At 43.7% G+C, this 20822-nt stretch overlaps 1 protein-coding gene across 2 annotated transcripts in view; it reads right to left on the reverse strand.

The window, feature by feature from the left end:
* SDK1 (sidekick cell adhesion molecule 1) overlaps nt 1-20822 on the reverse strand; it is a 684215-nt gene that overhangs the window by 8281 nt on the left and 655112 nt on the right. For both annotated transcript variants that reach the window (XM_043493256.1, XM_038420360.2), the window contains 4 exons: nt 14990-15154; nt 12297-12434; nt 9047-9167; nt 8525-8654 (listed from right to left, as the gene is read on the reverse strand). In XM_043493256.1, the coding sequence (XP_043349191.1) occupies nt 8525-8654; nt 9047-9167; nt 12297-12434; nt 14990-15154 (554 nt within the window). The remainder of the gene's footprint in view (nt 1-8524; nt 8655-9046; nt 9168-12296; nt 12435-14989; nt 15155-20822) is intronic.

The raw sequence follows: 20822 nt of genomic DNA on the forward strand, positions 1-20822 counted from the left end.
TGCCCTGCTTTTGAAATGGTGCTACTGTTACCCAGCAGACAGAATCTCAACTGGTTTGTAGATCTCATCAGAACACAGAGACAAAGGCAAAGCCTTGCATGAGGGATGCATTTCAGGTGCACCTTTGTCTTGTATTTCTATTCCCACCAAGAACAGACATCATGTAAAATGGACAAATATTTGCTCAAAAATTTCCATAATTTAGGTCTTTTCTTAACACCATTGGGCTTGTCATGCAAAAATTGCTTTTCTCTTTTTTGATAGTCTGGTTGTTTCTGAAAGTCTTTAGATATCAAAGCAGTAGTTGCTTAAGAAATACAACAGATATATGGATAACTAGAGTTTGCAATTTATAGTTACTGGCATTGTTTATAAAGTGTTGGTGTATCTTTAGGAAGTTTCCATGTCATTATGATCTGTGACACTGAACAGCAAACGCATGTTCACTCATCTCCTGTATGCCACACGACTGCCCTCTCCTCCTTCAAATCCCTCTTTAATCACCCTTTAGCATTTCCCAAAAAACAAGCATCAGATGCCCTGTAAACTATTGTTAAAAAAGGATGTCTCATCCTTCATCCTATTCCTTTGTCAGTAACGCTGCATTGACACTAGTAAATTCAGTGGCCATTTTCCCAGCAACATTGTGTAGACAGGTCTTAGGCCATTTAACCACTGTGCTTTGAAAATCTTTGCAGAGCAGCTTTTTATAACATAGTAGTGTTTTCTACAATGGAAATTTTGCAAAAAATATCCTACTGCTGTTAACAATGGGTTGGCACTACCAGAGCTATTGTACTTTTATTACTTATTTATTTCACTTTGAATAATAAAATAGATGTCTACACAACACTCCAGGCATCCTGACACATAATTAATAATTACAACAAACCCAAACCCAACAGCATTAAACAATTTTTCCAAAAGGTACTCAGCCAGCCTGCAAACGACAAAATGCTCCTTTCCACCCTGTCATCATCCTGGGAAGCAAACTCTCAGCCTCATCCAAAAACCCTATTGAACAGATGTCTATTGCGGCATGCCTGGAATGTCACCAAATTTGGGCTATTTCAGATCTAAGGGGAGTTCCAGTCTTATAACACATGAATCCATCTCTAGTGCCTCTGCTGACTGCAGCTATGGCAGTATTGCATGGGGAGAGAGGCAATCTCTCAGGCTGGCTGGTCCCCTGGGCCATTTAGGTAACCGATACCTTAAACTCTCTTTGGAAACCAATAGGCAGCTAGTGCAGATCTCAGAGCATTCGTGTGACACTATGCCCCATATTCTTCATAGAGACATTGTTATGATATGAATATGGCATAACTAAGATGTGTTTTATGCAAGATGGGTCATGTGAGATATCATTGGAGAGGTTGTGATTTACTGAATATAATTATTCTATTTGTATGCATGGATCATTTTTGTATCTGAAGTTAGGAATATTGACTAGGTAACAATTACAAGTGGGTTTACACCTGGGGTACACCTACCAGACAGAATGCAATCAGCCTGGATGGGCCATTAGGGAGAACAATAGGACTTTGAAGATGCTCATCTCCCACCTTCCTGAGAAGCTTCCTGGATGCTGCAAACAATCTTTGACTCCTGGCTGCTTTGACATTGCAGGCTCATGTGATCATGTCACCTGGTACTGGATTCCATCTTGGACTACTAGTATTTTTGCATTAGTAGGGGTTGGGGATTAAACTGGGAAACAAAGGATTCCCACGATATGTAAATCCTATTTAAGACAGGGAAGTGAGATAATCAGATTCATTCTTCACTGAATCCCCGCCCAGGATGACTGCTGAGAACATCTAAGAAACAGGGACTGAGGGGAGCGGAAGAGCTGAGCCTGGGCTGTAAAAGTTGTCTGGCCTGTGAAAAGAATGTCTAAACCAACATTTAGGGTGAGAAATTACTACTTGTAACCAGTTTCTTTAATATATTAAGCTTAGTTTGTCTGTTTGTTTTATTTGCTCAGTAATCTGCTTTGATCTGTTTGCTATCCCTTATAGTCACTTAAAGTCTATCCTTTATAGTTAATAAACTTGTTTTTTTTCTCTAAACCAGTTTGTGCAATTCATAACTGGGGGAGGGGGAGGAAAGCTGTCATATCTTCTTCCACATTGAGGGAGGGGATGATTTTCATGAGCTTTCGCTATACAGTTCTCCATGCAGTGCAAGACAATACCATTTTGGGTTTGCACTCCAGAGGGGGTGGGCACTTGAGTAATGGGCAATCCCCTAGCTGATTCTTCCCATGCAGAACTGAAATCAGTGTCTGTATCTTTCTGCAGCTGGGCATGTCCCTATCTGTGTGTGTGTGCTACAGGAGGTTTGAGGGCCTAGCACTGCAGGACAGGGTGAGGGAGCCCAGGCTAGTGAAACGGGCAAGCTCAGTGGGACTCCAGTACATCAGGTGGCACCCTGAAGTGGGGGGCAACCCATCACAATTGGTATCACATGCTCCCAGCAAGATGTCCTGCTCAGAAAGCATGCCACTACATTCTGCAGCAGCGGCAGTCTTTGAATGGTTTTAAGGTGTAGTTCCATGTAGAGTGCATTGCAATAGTCTAATCCTGAGGCAACAAAAGCATGTGTAACCTTTCTGCCAGGTGCAGCTGAGAGCAGCCATGGCTGGGTTCAATATCTAGAGGTTCCTTTTTAACATAGATCCGGTTCAATCCCCCATCCAGTAACCTGGGAAAATTACACACCACCCTTGGGTGCCTCTGAGAGGCAATACTTCCCCACTCGCAAGCACAGCATCTGAGTGTAGAAAAGAAACTTTTAATGAAAGGAGAGAAGTCACCCAACTTTAATTAGGGAAAATGCCACAAGCAGAATTCATAAACATAAAACTGCGAGCAGGACACCCACCCCAGAGTGCATGGGGCAAAGTCTTCTGCCTCACGTTCTTGAGTTCTACAACGAAAAGGTCCTTTACTATGCCCCCCTCTGCTGCCTCACCATATCCCACTCACAGTGGTTATCCTTGGTCAGTGAGGACCCAGGGTTCAAAGGTGCATCTGTGTGAGTTCATTTCCTACCAGGGAAGAAGACATCTTGCTTGCTCTGCCATCTGAGCACTTGCTCTGACTGGCTGGCCCACCAGCTGCTGTTCCTGTCTGGTGGCCTACCCACCAACCACGATCCCTTGCCACCTGGCTGCCTGCCAGCTATAATTGCTTGCCACCTGACCACTGTGCCAGCTGCCTGCTTGCCATTTTCACCGGCCGCTGCTGCTGGCCAACTGCTCACTACTTTCGCCAGTTGCCCATCAGTTACCTTCTGCTGCCACCTGCCTCTCTGCTGTGACCTCTGCTTGTCAGTCTCTTATTGATTTTTAGCTTTCAGCAGACTGGGCAGAAACACTGTCCCATCACAAGTGATTTCAGTTTATTGAGTACTTAAATCAACAAAAGGAATGAAGCCTATTTAGCTCTATCTTTTAGCAGTGGGGAGGAAAAGGTTAAACCAGACCTGGAATCCTTAGGGAGAATCCAAACCTCCTGGCTGGGATATCTATCCCCACCCCTCCTACTTTCACAGGGATCTGGCATTCGAGCCCCTGGCTTAATGAGGTCCTTTCAGCTGAGGGTGACCCCCTCATTAAGGACAGGTGAAGCACAGTTCTGCTCCCTTTTATTCATACAATAAAGACAACATTGATAACAACATTTCACTACCCCTGCATTAAGTACTAAAGTGATTTGTAACCCAACACCATCAAAGTTGATCACTTTGAGCAACACAGCTCTATCTGCTGGGTACGTTGGCAGAGTAGATGTGTTCATGTAAGTACAGTTTTCTCCTGAAGTCTCTCCCCCTCCCAACTAGCTGTCAGCGGAGAGTTCATTCAGACGCTGCTTACACATGGATAATAGTTGCAAAGTCCATAGCTGAAAGGAAAGGTGGCAACCTCCAGGCTAGACATAGATGATACAAGTTACATAGGGTATGTCTATATTGCTATAAAACACCCATGCTGACCCGTGTCAGTTGACTCGGGCTTGTGGGCTCGGGCTACGGGGCTATAAAATTGCAGTGTAGACAGTTGGGTTTGGGCTGGAGTTTAGGCTCTCGGACCCTCCCTCCTTGCCAAAACTATTTGGTGAATTCATGTAAAATTTGGGAACAGTTTCAGGTTGACCAAAACTGCATTTTTCAGTGAACAAACTATTTATCCAAAAAGTTTCTCCCGGCTCAAGTCCTGGGTCTCTCTCTGTGCTGGTAAACCAGGGCGTATCAAGGTATATTTCCCCTACTGTCTCCCATTATGACCCAGATTGCTTACAGGATCATTTGTGGAATGGATATATTATTTTTAATGATTCAGAACTATTGAGTACATGGAAATGCTGTAGGGTTTTTTATTATTATTATTATTATTATTTGTTTTCACTGTTGTATGCAGCCATTTACCATGATTATGCAACAAAAAAGAAAATGCCTGACAATTTAAGTATTTTATTGGTAAGATGAAAGACACAAATACTATTTAGGAGACAAATAAGGGACCAGTGGTTTAATATTATGGGAAATTTGAAAATAGTTCTGGGTTGTCAAATTTCTTAAAAAGTGATTGGAGCTGAAGTGTTGACGTATATGTTCATTTATAACCAACAATGTAGAGAACAGCAGCCCTTGCCAATGACTTCAGTAGAAATAGGAGCAGACCAGCCGGCAGCCTGCACCAATACAGGCACAGCTGGGGATGTTTTTTCATGTGACATCTACTTTTTCCTCACTCTCCACTTCTTCCTCCCTGCCCTATGAATAGCTCATCTCATTGCCGAGTGACGGTATCAGGATCAGTCATCACTTTCCCCTGTGATTGCATGAACCGGCTGCACCCTACTGGGTGAAATGAAACAAGTCAGCCACAATGAGAGTAAGGAGCAAGAGAGAGGACAAAGAAACAGACAGGCAAAGAGATGTCTGTGGACACTCTGATATTTATTCACTGAGGGTACATCTACACTATGAGCTAGAGGTGCGACTCCCAGCTTGCATAGAAATACGCACACAAGCTATCACCAACCTAGCATACTAAAAAGAGTAGTGTAGCAGCAGTAGCACCGGCAGCGGCTGTAGTGGCCTGAGCTAGCTGCCTGGAGCACAAACCCACCTGAACCTCGTGAATACACACTTGGGGCACCTAGCCCATTCGTCTGTGGCTTGTGCTACCACAGCTACACTTCTATTTTTAGCGTTCTAGTGTGATGAGAATTAGCGCAAGTATGCCTATGTGAGCTGGGAATCACACCCCTGGCATGAAGTGTAGACGTAGGCTTTGGGAGAGGTAGGTTTTATTATTAATGTGCCATCTACAGCTGGCTTCCACATGGTACCATCTTCATCAAAATCAGTGGGAGAATTTTATTGGATACTAATTAATTCCTTCTCAATAATGAATTATAAGTGAATAACAGACTATATTCATACAGAGCTGAGAAACGACAATTCAGTTATAGTGCATAGAGGATCAATGTACCATTGTAAGCACTAGCATTCAGCATGGCCAGATCATTTGTGAAAGCATCAGATTCTGGAAAACTCTTTAGGAAATGACAAAAAACAAATAACCTTCCAACCTCCCCAAAAATGATGGCTCCTCCCCTAGCCTGGTGAAAGGTGAGCTGTGCCAAGCGACTTCTCTACACACATACCTCAGAACTTCCTGAAGGTATCTGCAGAGAGCCTAACCTGTTTGAGCTTGTATCCAAGAGCTTTGGTTTTTTATCATTAATTATCATTTGGCACTTACTCTCATTACTCGACTGCCCCATCTACTGTAGATGCCAATTAAATCATTTCCATCTCTCTGTAACATTGCAAATACTTGGCTTCCAGGACATGGAGTGTATGTTAGTATTTTTATATATGCATATTTGAATACTGTATATTCTTGCCCCATTTTTTTTCCTTCCCTGGGGGGCTCAGAGGCAGTGCTCCCAGGCAGCTGTGTTCTGATCTAACTGTGGAGAATCAGCCCATGAGTCTCTTATGATGGCCTTGTTCACATCTGAGTGACCCCATGGGACTTGGAGGCAGCTGATTTCCCTCTCCACCATGCCAAATCTTGGCACTTCAGGCTAAGAGGTTAAAGCAAAAATTCAACAAGATGAGATCTGGGCTGAAAGCAAAAAGCACAATTTTGACCTTAGCTCGCCAACTGCACACTGTATTAAGTGGAATCCAAGACACACACAAAGAGGCATGAGAAGAAAATAGTATCAGAACATCTCCTGCTGCAAAGGACAGAGCCTCTGCAGAGTCCACATGAAAACGAGACATCTGTATCATGGAGAATATCTCTTTCTGCTAAAGATGACGGAAATCCTGGGAAAATAAAGCTTATCTCCTAAGAAACCCCAGGAGAACTGAAACGAAATGAACAGAAAACACCAAACAGGAAGAGATAAAAGATACTCAAATTCTGTAAGATACAAGCGGTCAACGATCGTAAACTAAACAACATTTCCAGGCTGATCAAAAGGCAGCATCCCCTACTGATACCTTTGTTGGCAGCCTATTAACATGTCATGCCTAAAAGCATTCCCCACGGAAAAAGAAGCAAGCATCAAAGTCACTATATAGAGGGGCTGCATATCTAAGCCCCAAGGGAAAATGGGTGGCACATTTTGTTTGCATAGAAGCATGCACAGAAAGGAATACAAAGGAAACAGCAAGGATAAAAATCACTTTCCTCTGTCTATGCTGTGTAAACGGTGCCCACTTATGTATGGCAGAAATGACGACTTGTGAGACGGTTTTTGTGCACTATACAGAAAACAACACATGGAATATTGAAATTAAATGTCAGAAAGCGCCAGTGTTAAATTCATAATCATGCTCACAAACCATATTAATGGCAGGTTTCATGATGGGTTGTTACAGGGACATGACCACAGATATCATGGATTTAATCTATAGATAATATGTCTACATCACAAAGAGAGCAACTTACTTGACCTACAACAAGGAACACTGACTGCACGGAGGGTCAGTCACAGGGCAACATAAAATGGCAGGCTGTCTAGGGTAATTAACAAGAGGTCAGAGCAAGGAAACCAGCAAGGAAAAGAAAAAAGCAGCTGTAGCTGCAGGTGCAGAAAAGCTGCAGATGAAAACTGTCATCTTCTTTCCCCCCGTGCTGCTTTTGGTTTATTCTTGCCGGAAGGGTCAGATTTGGAATATTTTGGCCCACTTCTTGCTTCTTGTGCTGTCTGCTCTGATTCATCAAGATTTCAGCTGACAGCACCCAATTTTAGAGACAAATGTACCTTTCTGTGTACATTCCTCACTGCCAGTTCTAAAGCCTGCCTTTTAAGCCAGGGCTGCTGCTGAGTTTATACAGACTATAAGCGCTTCATAAAGGGAATGTGAGACAGAAAATAGAGGACTATCAAATACATAGCAATAGCACACAGTACCGTCTTCCTCACAGAATACATGGTTTTCAAACTTTTTAGGCTGCGTACCCCTTTCCAGATAATGTAGTCTGTCTGCTCCATAACCCATCCGAGATGGGGTTATAATATATCTAGGATTAGACTGCCAAGTTTTACTCAATAAAATGCATTGCCAGCCATTATAAGAATTTTCTTGCATACCCCCTGCCAAGAGCTTGTGTATCCCAGTTTGAAAACCACTAGTAAACAGAAAGGAAGGCACAGTAGCCTTGTGGTTAGAGTATAGGACTGGGATCAGAAAACCTGAACCTGGCTCTAAGAATGATTTGCTATGTGATCTTGTGGAAAGTGACTCCTCTGTGAGTCAGTTTCCCCATCTGTAACACAAGGATACTTACTTAACTCACAAGGGGATTGTGGGGCTTAATCACAATGAACATTTGTAAAATGCTTAGAGATTCTTGAACAGAAGGTAACATAGAATTTTTACAAATAAAGGACCCCACTCTACAGAACCTCAGTAGTGCCTGGAATTGCCTAGCAGCTGTGAAAGAAACTCACTGTCAAATTCCAAACCATCTCCCACATTTGGGCCAGTTCCATGATGTGAAATTCATTTCTGATTAAATGTCACTTCAGTCAGTAGATACGCAGAGCTGGTTATGGACTTCTCACAGCATGTGCTTTCATGCTTTCTTTCCAGGAGCTTCAGGGTGATAACATCAAAGCGAGAGCAGGAAGCTCAGTGCCTAACCAGTGAAGCCAACTGCTTGCATTTGCCTTTTATTAATAATATTGGGAGATTATGAAATATCTGACATGACCCCAAGTTTTTCTGGTTGGCACCTGCTCACTATTCTTCACCACGGCATTTCAGTTTTAAAGACAGATGCTATTCTAGAGGGGAGGGGCCATAAGACCCTAAGGTTTGAGCACCCTGAAGTACTGTGCCTGAATATGAAAAACTGATGCAAAAGTAGCATAATGCAGGCATGGAAATCTGATTCCAGAGAACATGCTGCATGCAGTGAGTTCAGTGACTGTGCAAGACCTGGCACTGCTTGATGGGAGGAGAGGCAAGGGATAGGGGATGTACTCACCTCTGATTCTGACACTTCCAAGGGCTTCTCATTCAGGGCCACACTCTCAGACAGCACTGCTCCATTGTACTTGTTGCAGATATCCTCATCTGAGTAGTGCAGCCCACCAGGGCTTGGGCGAGGAGGGGACCTAGGTGAACATCAGGAGAAAGCATATGGCACATTAAATAATGGGTGAACTACATGTCCTACAATCCTTTTCATACCTGGACACAATATATCTACCAGTTCCCACCCCCCTCTGAACTCCAAAACCACAGTCTCTTACCTCAACCCTGAAATGAGAAGTTTAGTGTCCCACTCCAGGCCTAGATCTCTTTAATCATTGATCATGCCATCTAACATTGGGGCCGATGTTGCATTCTGGGGCAGAGGCTTAGCTATTAGCCCACAATTTTCACCATATCCTCCAAACAGAGCTCCACCCCATAATCCCTTTTGCTTGTCCTGCGGTAGGTATGAAGCTAGGCAATAACTGAACGCTACGGCCAAAACTGAGACAAAGAGGGTCCGTCATCCTACCTCGTCCCATTCTTCTTGGAAAAAGTGCTCTTTACATTGAGGTGTCGGCTGTTGAGCTCCAGGGCTGTGAAGCCTCCATTATCCAGTGTGACTGACTCTTCCACATTCGAGATGTTTTTACCTGGAGTCAAACAATGAAACAATCAGCAAAGACAAAGGCACTGCCCCACCAACTACATGCCTAGTGATAACCTAAAGAACCACTACAAACAAGTGTCAAACCTCGTCCTTCCTTTTATGGCTACTTTTGTATCCTTGCTTTCCATAATGCTCTTTCCCTTCTTTCATAGTTGTAGAATAGTTCAGCAAGGAGTGGGAGAGAAAAAGAGACAAAAGATAAGCAGTGGGCTGCGGACCAGGAAAAGGGGTGAGAGAGAGACTGACTGAAGGGGGGAAGGGAAAGATAAAAGAGGAGGGAAGTGAGAGCAGGAGACAAATGGGAAGAGAAAAAAGTGAGGAAGGAAAGAGAGCAGAGAAAGAGAGAACAGCTGGGTGGACAATGAAGGAGAAAAAGGGTTTGGAGCTGCAATGGAGAGAAGGTATGAAAATGAGAAATTACAGGATGGGGCAAATCATAGAATCAAAGAAATGTAGGGCTGGAAGGGATCTCAAGAAGTCACCAAGTCCAGACCCCTGCACTGAGTCAGGGCCAAGTGAACTTAGACTGTCCCTGACAGGTGTTCTTAAATGATGAATGGATTCCATAAGCTCCCTTGGAAACCTATTCCAGAGCTTAACTACCCTTATAATTAGATTTCCCTAATATCTAACCCTAAGTCTCCCTTGCTGCCAATTAAGCCCATTTACTTCTTGCTTTACCTTAAGTGGACCGGGAGAACAACTGATCATAATCTTTATTTATAAGAGCCCTCAACATATTTGACTGTTATCAGGCACCCCTGGTCTTCTTTTCTCAAGACTAAACTTTCCTCACAGGTACTGAGAAGGGCTACTAGGATGATCCGAGGAATGGAAAACTTGTCTTATGAAAGGAGACTTAAGGAGCTTGGCTTGTTTAGCCTAACTAAAAGAAGGTTGAGGGAAGATATGATTGCTCTCTATAAATATATCAGAGGGATAAATACAGGAGAGGGAGAGGAATTATTTCAGCTCAGCACCAATGTGGACACAAGAACAAATGGGTATAAACTGGCCACCAGGAAGTTTAGACTTGAAATTAGATGAAGGTTTTTAACCATCAGAGGAGTGAAATTTTGGAATAGCCTTCCAAGGGAAGCAGTGGGGGCAAAAGATCTATCTGGTTTTAAGATTCTACTTGATAAGTTTATGGAGGAGATGGTATGATGGGATAATGGGATTTTGGTAAGTAATTGATCTTTAAATATTCAGGGTAAATAGGCCTAATCCCCTGAGATGGGATATTAGATGGATGGGATCTGAGTTACCCAGGAAAGAATTTTCTGTAGTATGTGGCTGGTGAATCTTGCCCATATGCTCAGGGTTTAGCTGATTGCCATATTTGGGGTCGGGAAGGAATTTTCCTCCAGGGCAGATTGGAGAGGCCCTGGAGGTTTTTCACCTTCCTCTGTAGCATGGGGCATGGTTGACTTGAGGGAGGCTTCTCTGCTCCTTGAAGTCTTTAAACCATGATTTGAGGACTTCAATAGCTCAGACATGGGTGAGGTTTTTCATGGGAGTGGGTGGGTGAGATTCTGTGGCCTGAACTGTGCAGGAGGTCAGACTAGATGATCAGAATGGTCCCTTCTGACCTTAGTATCTATGAATCTATGAAGCAAAATAGGTATTAGCCACGTCAGCCTTCTTGATGTCATCAGTTATTAGCTCTACTTACCTGCTAAGTAGAGGACCTATACTTTCCTTCATCTTTTTCTAGCTCCTAATGTATTAAAGAACCTTTTCTTATTCCCTTTTATGTCCCTTTCTAGTTGTAACTCATTTTGGGTCTGAGCCTTTCTCATTTTGTCCATACATGCTTGTGCTATTCTTCTGCTCTCCTCCTTAGCAGTTTGTCCACGTTCCCACTTTTTGTATGATTCCTTTTTGATTTTTAGGTCATTAAAGAGATCTTGATGGAAGTAAAGAACAAAGACAAAAGATAGGGGGCAGGGGGGAAGAAGAGAGGAAGACATGGCAAGAGATTTTTTCCGATGCTCATAGTGTGTAATTCCACAGGTCTGAGCTCTGCTGGTGTCTTGGGCAGAAAGGCTGGTGTCATATTGCCAGTCTGCTGTAGACAGGTATTTTATCCTCATCTTCAATTACAATGTTACATTAAGGCTCAGTATGAACATGGATATCAGAAAGTGCAGATCAGAACTGTCTTTTCATGTCTGTCCTCCAAATGTAGAGCACAAGTAGGAAGATGAGAGATTTTCTATGTGCCATGCATAAGAATATGTAATAGTATTAGCTTGGTAAAATGCCATGGCATTCATACATTTTAAATCCCATGGGGATAAAATCTGCTTTACTAACACTTGTTAGAAGTGAATTTATACAGAAAAAATAAATCTTTCCTTTGGGCTGAACCACTGAATGCTGCCAGGGGAAGTGGGAGGTTCCTTCCATATCCCTTTATTCTATTAACCCCTCAGCATCAGGAGAGCTAGGACTTCTGCTGTCCGCTCCTGTTGATTAGTCCGATTAGCACCTGAGAATTAACATAGTTGTCTCTTGGATTTTGGAGAAACAGGAACACTAACAACATTGCCAGAACTCAGGTTACTAAAGAGGGGAAAGGCAAAAATGATTTTAAAAGCTCCACAGCCAGAGATCTGGGATTTGAAAGGGGAACATTTAAACATTCCTAGTGATGGACCAGCTGGTCCTGTTTTCTGTAAGAGAGGTGACTGTCAAAAAATCACTCCTAAAGGCAAATTAAGAGGCCTGGGGCTCAGATTATACTATAGTGCCTTAAAGTTCAGCAATTCAGGTCAGCCATGAGACCTCACTGCCATGACAACTGTAGCACTAACGAACAGAGGTGAGACATAGGGTACCCACATACACCATTTATCATCGATGGGATATTATCTACTCCCAGCACCATCCGTGCTTTGTAAATACATCCCCCCACACAAATATTTATATGGGGTGTACCCATGGAAAAGCACAAGCCATTTCTCCCAGATTAGAGATCAAAGAGACCTGATTGGTTGCTCCAAAGAAACACAGAGAGCGAGAGATTTCACACTGCCGGAGTCACTGGTTCAAATGGAAAAAGAACGTCCGTGGCATGGGAGGGACTGAAATGGAGCCACTATCTCACCTGTGCTGCAGTTCTTGTATTTCTTGCTCTGGCCATGCAGGACCAACGCAAACACCACTAACAGGATGAAGATGAGACTAGACAGAGCCATCACTAGCAGGAACCACCATTCTTCGTAGAAAGGGGTTTCCACTTGGGCTACAGAGAGAATAAACAAAGGTTTAGGACCCCTCCACCTAATAAAAATTCCTACACATTCCTTCCCTAAGCCCCACTAGCATCTCCCTACCTTTTCCACACTGAAATCTGTTCCCCTGTTAGTTCTCAGAAAAGGATGGGGCTAAGAGGCTGGATTAGTGTCAGAGGAAGGTCCTGTGCCTATTTCTCTCCCACAGCAATTCCAAAGTGCCCAGGTCTTCCTGGCCTCTGATACTCCAGTCCAAAAAGAGCCCTGCTGACTCACCTCAAATGTCACTTCACTTGGAGGATTGGGCCTTCCCAGAACATCACCCAACAGCACTCGCAAAGATACAGTTGGTGCCAGTGGGTAATGTCCAAGCACTCTCCTGTGCCAATGTGCCTCAACCCAAACTCTCAACATCTCTGCTATTCTAGCTCTATCCCTCACCTGCTGTCAGTTTAAACCATCCTGACCAGCAGCACTCTGGCTATTCAGAGAGTTGGGTTCTATTCCTACCCACAGATTTGATGTGGCCCATCTTAACTCCACCCATGCCTCAGTTTCCCCAACTGCAAAATAGGTAAATTACATTTACTCTTCTTTGTAAAGTGCTTTGAGATCCTTGGTTAAAAATGGTAACTATTAATTATTATTATTATTATTCCTTTCCAGTCATCCCCTTTTTCAGGGCATTTCAGCATTCCCACTAGGGCATAGATTATCAATTGTGCTTAACTACATTGTAGTTAGCGAGACAGAGAAATACCTGCTCGAATGGCTGATTCCAAGAAACCTATTTCACTTGGGACCAAAGCCCTAGCTGAACCCAGACCACTGAGCCACGCACCTCTTCTAGCTTTCTTACGGCTCTGAAGAGCACTTTACTGCCCAGATTCCCTGGATCTAAACTCAGCCGTTTTATGAGCCTTATGATGTGAGGGGCCTGATTCATCCCAGGGCACTGGGAATTCTGTAGCAGTGAAAAGCGGTTGCCATCTCCCCAGTGCTGGGAGGCCAGCATGGACCAAAAAAGCCAAAAAGACAAGTGGTACAGGCCAGGCTGGGGGCTGAAAGGACCATCCAGCTGTGCCAGCAAGGCTGACTATTCTGTAATGCTCTACAGCTTTTAAGCCTGTGAGTCTCAATAGAAACTTCTTTCTTTCAGGCTGCAATTTGAGATAAACTTTAGAGCATCAAAAGGAAGTGAACTAAATTGTTCTGCTCAAGTGGAGAACATACGAACGGGAAACTCTATGAGTTCCTTTGAGGAAACAACTGCTAATGGGAAGAGAGGATGGCGGGGCTGACATGATTCCAACTACAGAACATCCCTTGAGATTTTTTGTGAAACGACAGAATGGAGAAACACGCTATTATGTGAAGTGGGTTCCCTTTCTCCCTTGTGCTTGGAGAGGAATGCAATGAGACAGTTCACGCGGAAATCCAGAGATAGTTCATAAGGGCTAAGTGGTTAGTTACCCAGGGACAAAGAAGTGAATGAATACAATAGCAACAGCAATAGTACCATTTATTTCCCCTTTCTGCTGTGCAACTGTTGTGGGGTATTTGTGTTCTTTACACCAGGAGCAAAGAGATAAGTCCTGCTTCAGATACTGGCACTGCCAGGCCCCCAGGAAGCTCCAGAATTTTGAATCACAAAGCCGTTTTAACAGTTTGCCTAAAAGCAACTTGAAAGGAGGAAGCAAGGGTAAGGAGACACCTGTGCAAGGCCTTAACCAGGGCCACTTCTCCTGCTTCTGCAACAGGCCACCAAACTCCAGCTGCGGAGATACCAATGGAACACAGCAAGCATCAGCCTAGTTTACCTCGCAAAGTCCCATCACTCTCCTTCTGGCAAGTCTTGAACTCTGAGTTCAAAGAGATTTCTGAAGGGTGATCAGGCCACATCTCTACACACTGGGGATAACCACCAGAGAGCTGGCAGGAAGGTGTGTGAAGAACATCAACAGTCCAACCCATATAGACTTAGGGTCTGATGCTGTGATGGAAGTCTTTCCACTGAGGTCCGTGCGTTTTGGGTAGGGCCCTCAGAGAATTTGAATTGCCAGTGGAAGGATACAGTTTACTCTGCCAGTAAATTGCACCTAGCACATTTTTGAGAGCAATATATACAAAATAACACAGAAATATCTACCCCAGGAGACTGGGGAGGGAATGGACCCAGGTGAAGAGAAGAAACAGAAAGGGAATTGAGGAGGGGGAAAAAGCTAACAAATCACAAACTGTATAGTCATGTTGCAATACATGCTAATTTACATGCAGTCTCCTGGGGGAGTTTCTTCAGCAAATATTAAAGTGGTAGGCACCTGTTTTCCAACAAAATGGTTTTCATTGAGAGAAAGGCCCACTGTAAAATCAGCATCTGATTCATCATTGCATCATTCTGGTTTTAACATGATTTCAATGAGGTTTCATGGCATAAAAGGAAAGTAGCACAGTTTTTAAGAAGGGCCTCAGTGCTTTATTTTAACTATTGGCTCTGGTTTTCTCTCTCCTCTTTCCCCACAAAGGAAGCCTGGTGGAGAAAGTATAATACAGAATGCATGATTACCTGATATTGCTGCAGATGGGATGCTTGGTTCTCCATAGCCAAATTCATTTACTGCAACCACTCGGAATTCATAGCTCACCCCCTGTTTTAGCTTGTCCAGACCGACCGTGTAGGAGGTAGCACTGCGGGGGATGTCCTTCACAAACGTATCCCACAGTCCTTCATCTAGGAAAACAGCACACACACAAAAAGAGCATCATTAGCGTTAGTACTGGACACTCTTTCTCCTGTTCTGTGGAAATGAGTTGCTATTAATCATGTGTTTCAACATGAGGCAATTTCCGTGCATACCTGAACTACTGCTGTCCAACACAGCAAATAAATCAAACCAATGTGATAGGCTATTGAGCCACACATTCTAGGTTGTGATTACTTTTACATTATGTCAGGATCCAAACATGAAACCTTCACATGGGTGAAACTTACAGATAGAACTTACAGATAGTGTGACGAAATCCTCCCTGTTCTATACCCCAGATGTGCACAATTAGATAATCTAGATATTCAATAGCCATACTAATATTTATATTGATAACCATCCAGAGTGTGTATCACATTGTTTTCCTATTACATAGTTCATATTCTCATATCTACTTGAAGCACAATGAAAAGAGGTCATTTTCAACAAGATGGTCACGGCCAGTGGTAGGATAAAAAATTACAACTATGATTAAAAACTCTGGCCAACAACTTTGAATTTTGGACCCTAAAGTCAGGCTAAGTGGCCTATTTTCCAGAGATGACCGGCATACCTCCCGCTTCCATTAACTTCCCACTGATGAAATATACGTACCATTTGTGTGTTAGGGACTAGTGCTTATTGCCACAGGAACATTCAAGCTGCAGTGTTGAGGACAATGGGCCAGATCCTCAGCTGATGTAAACTGGCATGGCTTCAAGGACCTGGCCCAATGACTATTAATTTTATTTTAACATTTTTGGTAATTAATTTCCATTCCCCCCCAGTACGTCTTAATGACAATATAAAAATAGAAAGACAAAGTCTGCACAAATACAGTGTATGAGATACTTGCACTGAAAGAAAGCATTCTGCACTGAGAGTCTATCACATCCATGATTCCTTCTGACTAGAGGTGCCACCAGTATAATAGTAAAGTAAAAGCCAGCAGCATTATCATTGGTGTCATGTTCCAATGCTGCAATGTCAGAAGCAGAATCTGTTCTCACTTACTCTAGATTTCACAAGTCCACTGAAGTCATTGTAGTTATTCCAGAATTACACCAGTGTAAGTAAAAGCAGAATTTGGCCCTTAGCTTATTCCTTTGCAACAGGAAATAATGGGCAGAACTGAATGATTTATGCTGTAGGTGCACTTCCATGTGAATGTTTTAATTTTGCCATAAGTAAATACTAATTTGTAATGCGCTGTGTGTCCCCCACACTGCATCTGTTCCGATCAAGATGATTGGCAGTCCCAAGTGGACTGAACAAGGAGGCTGAAAATTTTATTATTCTGTCCACGTTTGAGAAATACTAACGAATAGGTAATTTTTCTGTCATGTTTAAAATTCAGACCAATACATTATTCACCAGCATTTTCAGAGTTTAATGAAGTTATCATAATGTACCATTGTTATGAATTATAGAATCATAGAATCATAGAATATCAGGGTTGGAAGGGACCCCAGAAGGTCATCTAGTCCAACCCCCTGCTCAAAGCAGGACCAAGTCCCAGTTAAATCATCCTAGCCAGGGCTTTGTCAAGCCTGACCTTAAAAACCTCTAAGGAAGGAGATTCTACCACCTCCCTAGGTAACGCATTCCAGTGTTTCACCACCCTCTTAGTGAAAAAGTTTTTCCTAATATCCAATCTAAACCTCCCACATTGCAACTTGAGACCATTACTCCTCGTTCTGTCATCTGCTACCATTGAGAACAGTCTAGAGCCATCCTTTTTGAAACCCCCTTTCAGGTAGTTGAAAGCAGCTATCAAATCCCCCCTCATTCTTCTCTTCTGCAGACTAAACAATCCCAGCTCCCTCAGCCTCTCCTCATAAGTCATGTGCTCTAGACCCCTAATCATTTTTGTTGCCCTTCGCTGTACTCTTTCCAATTTATCCACATCCTTCTTGTAGTGTGGGGCCCAAAACTGGACACAGTACTCCAGATGAGGCCTCACCAGTGTCGAATAGAGGGGAACGATCACGTCCCTCGATCTGCTCGCTATGCCCCTACTTATACATCCCAAAATGCCATTGGCCTTCTTGGCAACAAGGGCACACTGCTGACTCATATCCAGCTTCTCGTCCACTGTCACCCCTAGGTCCTTTTCCGCAGAACTGCTGCCGAGCCATTCGGTCCCTAGTCTGTAGCGGTGCATTGGATTCTTCCATCCTAAGTGCAGGACCCTGCACTTATCCTTATTGAACCTCATTAGATTTCTTTTGGCCCAATCCTCCAATTTGTCTAGGTCCTTCTGTATCCTATCCCTCCCCTCCAGCGTATCTACCACTCCTCCCAGTTTAGTATCATCCGCAAATTTGCTGAGAGTGCAATCCACACCATCCTCCAGATCATTTATGAAGATATTGAACAAAACGGGCCCCAGGACCGACCCCTGGGGCACTCCACTTGACACCGGCTGCCAACTAGACATGGAGCCATTGATCACTACCCGTTGAGCCCGACAATCTAGCCAGCTTTCTACCCACCTTATAGTGCATTCATCCGGCCCATACTTCCTTAACTTGCTGACAAGAATGCTGTGGGAGACCGTGTCAAAAGCTTTGCTAAAGTCAAGAAACAATACATCCACTGCTTTCCCTTCATCCACAGAACCAGTAATCTCATCATAAAAGGCGATTAGATTAGTCAGGCATGACCTTCCCTTGGTGAATCCATGCTGACTGTTCCTGATCACTTTCCTCTCCTCTAAGTGCTTCAGGATTGATTCTTTGAGGACCTGCTCCATGATTTTTCCAGGGACTGAGGTGAGGCTGACTGGCCTGTAGTTCCCAGGATCCTCCTTCTTCCCTTTTTTAAAGATGGGCACTACATTAGCCTTTTTCCAGTCATCCGGGACTTCCCCCGTTCGCCACGAGTTTTCAAAGATAATGGCCAAGGGCTCTGCAATCACAGCCGCCAATTCCTTCAGCACTCTCGGATGCAATTCGTCCGGCCCCATGGACTTGTGCACGTCCAGCTTTTCTAAATAGTCCCTAACCACCTCTATCTCTACAGAGGGCTGGCCATCTCTTCCCCATTTTGTGATGCCCAGCACAGCAGTCTGGGAGCTGACCTTGTTAGTGAAAACAGAGGCAAAAAAAGCATTGAGTACATTAGCTTTTTCCACATCCTCTGTCACTAGCTTGCCTCCCTCATTCAGTAAGGGGCCCACACTTTCCTTGGCTTTCTTCTTGTTGCCAACATACCTGAAGAAACCCTTCTTGTTACTCTTGACATCTCTTGCTAGCTGCAGCTCCAGGTGCAATTTGGCCCTCCTGATATCTTTCCTACATGCCCGAGCAATATTTTTATACTCTTCCCTGGTCATACGTCCAACCTTCCACTTCTTGTAAGCTTCTTTTTTATGTTTAAGATCCGCTAGGATTTCACCATTAAGCCAAGCTGGTCGCCTGCCATATTTACTATTCTTTCGACTCATCGGGATGGTTTGTCCCTGTAACCTCAACAGGGATTCCTTGAAATACAGCCAGCTCTCCTGGACTCCCTTCCCTTTCATGTTAGTCCCCCAGGGGATCCTGGCCATCTGTTCCCTGAGGGAGTCAAAGTCTGCTTTCCTGAAGTCCAGGGTCCGTATCCTGCTGCTTACCTTTCTTCCCTGCGTCAGGATCCTGAACTCAACCAACTCATGGTCACTGCCTCCCAGATTCCCATCCACTTTTGCTTCCCCCACTAATTCTACCCGGTTTGTGAGCAGCAGGTCAAGAAAAGCGCTCCCCCTAGTTGGCTCCCCTAGCACTTGCACCAGGAAATTGTCCCCTATGCTTTCCAAAAACTTCCTGGATTGTCTATGCACCGCTGTATTGCTCTCCCAGCAGATATCAGGAAAATTAAAGTCACCCATGAGAATCAGGGCATGCGATCTAGTAGCTTCCGTGAGTTGCCGGAAGAAAGCCTCATCCACCTCATCCCCCTGGTCCGGTGGTCTATAGCAGACTCCCACCATGACATCACTCTTGTTGCACACACTTCTAAACTTAATCCAGAGACACACAGGTTTTTCCACAGTTTCGTACCGGAGCTCTGAGCAGTCATACTGCTCCCTTACATACAGTGCTACTCCCCCACCTTTTCTGCCCTGCCTGTCCTTCCTGAACAGTTTATAACCATCCATGACTGTACTCCAGTCATGTGAGTTATCCCACCAAGTCTCTGTTATTCCAATCACGTCATAATTCCTTGACATCACCAGTAAAAAATTACTTTTTTTACAATATGTGTAAAACAGGATATTGACTTCCCATATATAGGTCAGTGTAAAACTAGATTATTTTCACCATGCAAAGCTAACAATGTAATAAAAAATGGTTGGAATGTTTTTTACTTGAAGTGGGTGGAGTGTGGATACATTTTGAAAGAGCATTTGCTGCAATCACTGACACTAGATCCTGCATCTGATTCTATAAAATATTGTCATAATTGCTAGAACTGAATGAGTATTCAAAAACAGATTTGTAAATACTGATACAGAATTTCAGCCCACTGTGATTTGGTTTAAAAGCAATTAATTTGCACTGCAAATTGCTTAGATGGCGGAAAAAAATAACAGCATAAATAACGATTTTTCCAACACTAATTTCAACAGAAACAAATCTACCACTCTCTCGCTGTTGTTCTTAAAATAGTCCATGAAATTATTCGTATAGACAGTGTGCTAAATTCAGCAGAGCTGCTGCAGGGAGCTGGAAAGTCAACCTCAGAGTGCAGCCTGCATCCAAGGGCAAATTACCCCCTAAAGACTGATGGTGGCATTTCTGCCTCTGCCCTGCCCCGGGGCCATGCTGGGGAGGGTGGCAGAGAGAGGACACAGCTGTAGTTTATATCAGGTACCAGGGGGTCGCCGTGTTAGTCTATATCCACAAAAACAACAAGGAGTCCGGTGGCACCTTAAAAACTAACAGATTTATTTGGGCATAAGCTTTCGTGGGTAAAAAACCCACTTCTTCAGATGCAAGTTTATATCAGGTTATCCATGGAAGTTTGCTGGTGGGCATTTCTTCAGAGAACCGCCGTATCAGAGAAATTCCAGTTGCTCTGACCACCTCCACTTTTGGCTCACATTCTGCTCCAATCCTAGGGGGACTGCCTCCTGAAGCTGGGCCAAAATGGAGCCATTTACCTCACATCCCCCATTCCAAACTTTGGGGACTTGTATGAAATGGAACCCAGATTCAAACTACCCTTGGTTTGGGCCAGACTGTGCCCTTTAGGAAACCAGCCCACGCAGAGCTGCACAATGCTAGGAAGGTTTCAGAGTAGCACCCGTGTTAGTCTTTATTCGCAAAAAGAAAAGGAGTACTTGTGGCATCTTAGAGACTAACAAATTTATTAGAGCATAAGCTTTCGTGAGCTACAACTCACTTCATCGGATGCATTTGGTGGAAAATACAGTGGGGAGATTTATATACACACACAAAGAACATGAAACAATGGGTTTTATCATACACACTGTAAGGAGGGTGATCACTTAAGATGAGCTATTACCAGCAGGAAGTGGGGGGGAAGGAGGAAAAGCTTTTATGGTGATAATCAAGGTGGGCTATTTCCAGCAGTTAACAAGAACATCTGAGGAACAGTGGGGGGGGGGTGTGGAGTGGGGGAGGAGAAATAACATGCGGAAATAATTTT

The sequence above is a fragment of the Dermochelys coriacea genome, chromosome 10, assembly GCF_009764565.3.
Source record: "Dermochelys coriacea isolate rDerCor1 chromosome 10, rDerCor1.pri.v4, whole genome shotgun sequence".
NCBI classification, from domain to species: Eukaryota; Metazoa; Chordata; order Testudines; family Dermochelyidae; genus Dermochelys; species Dermochelys coriacea.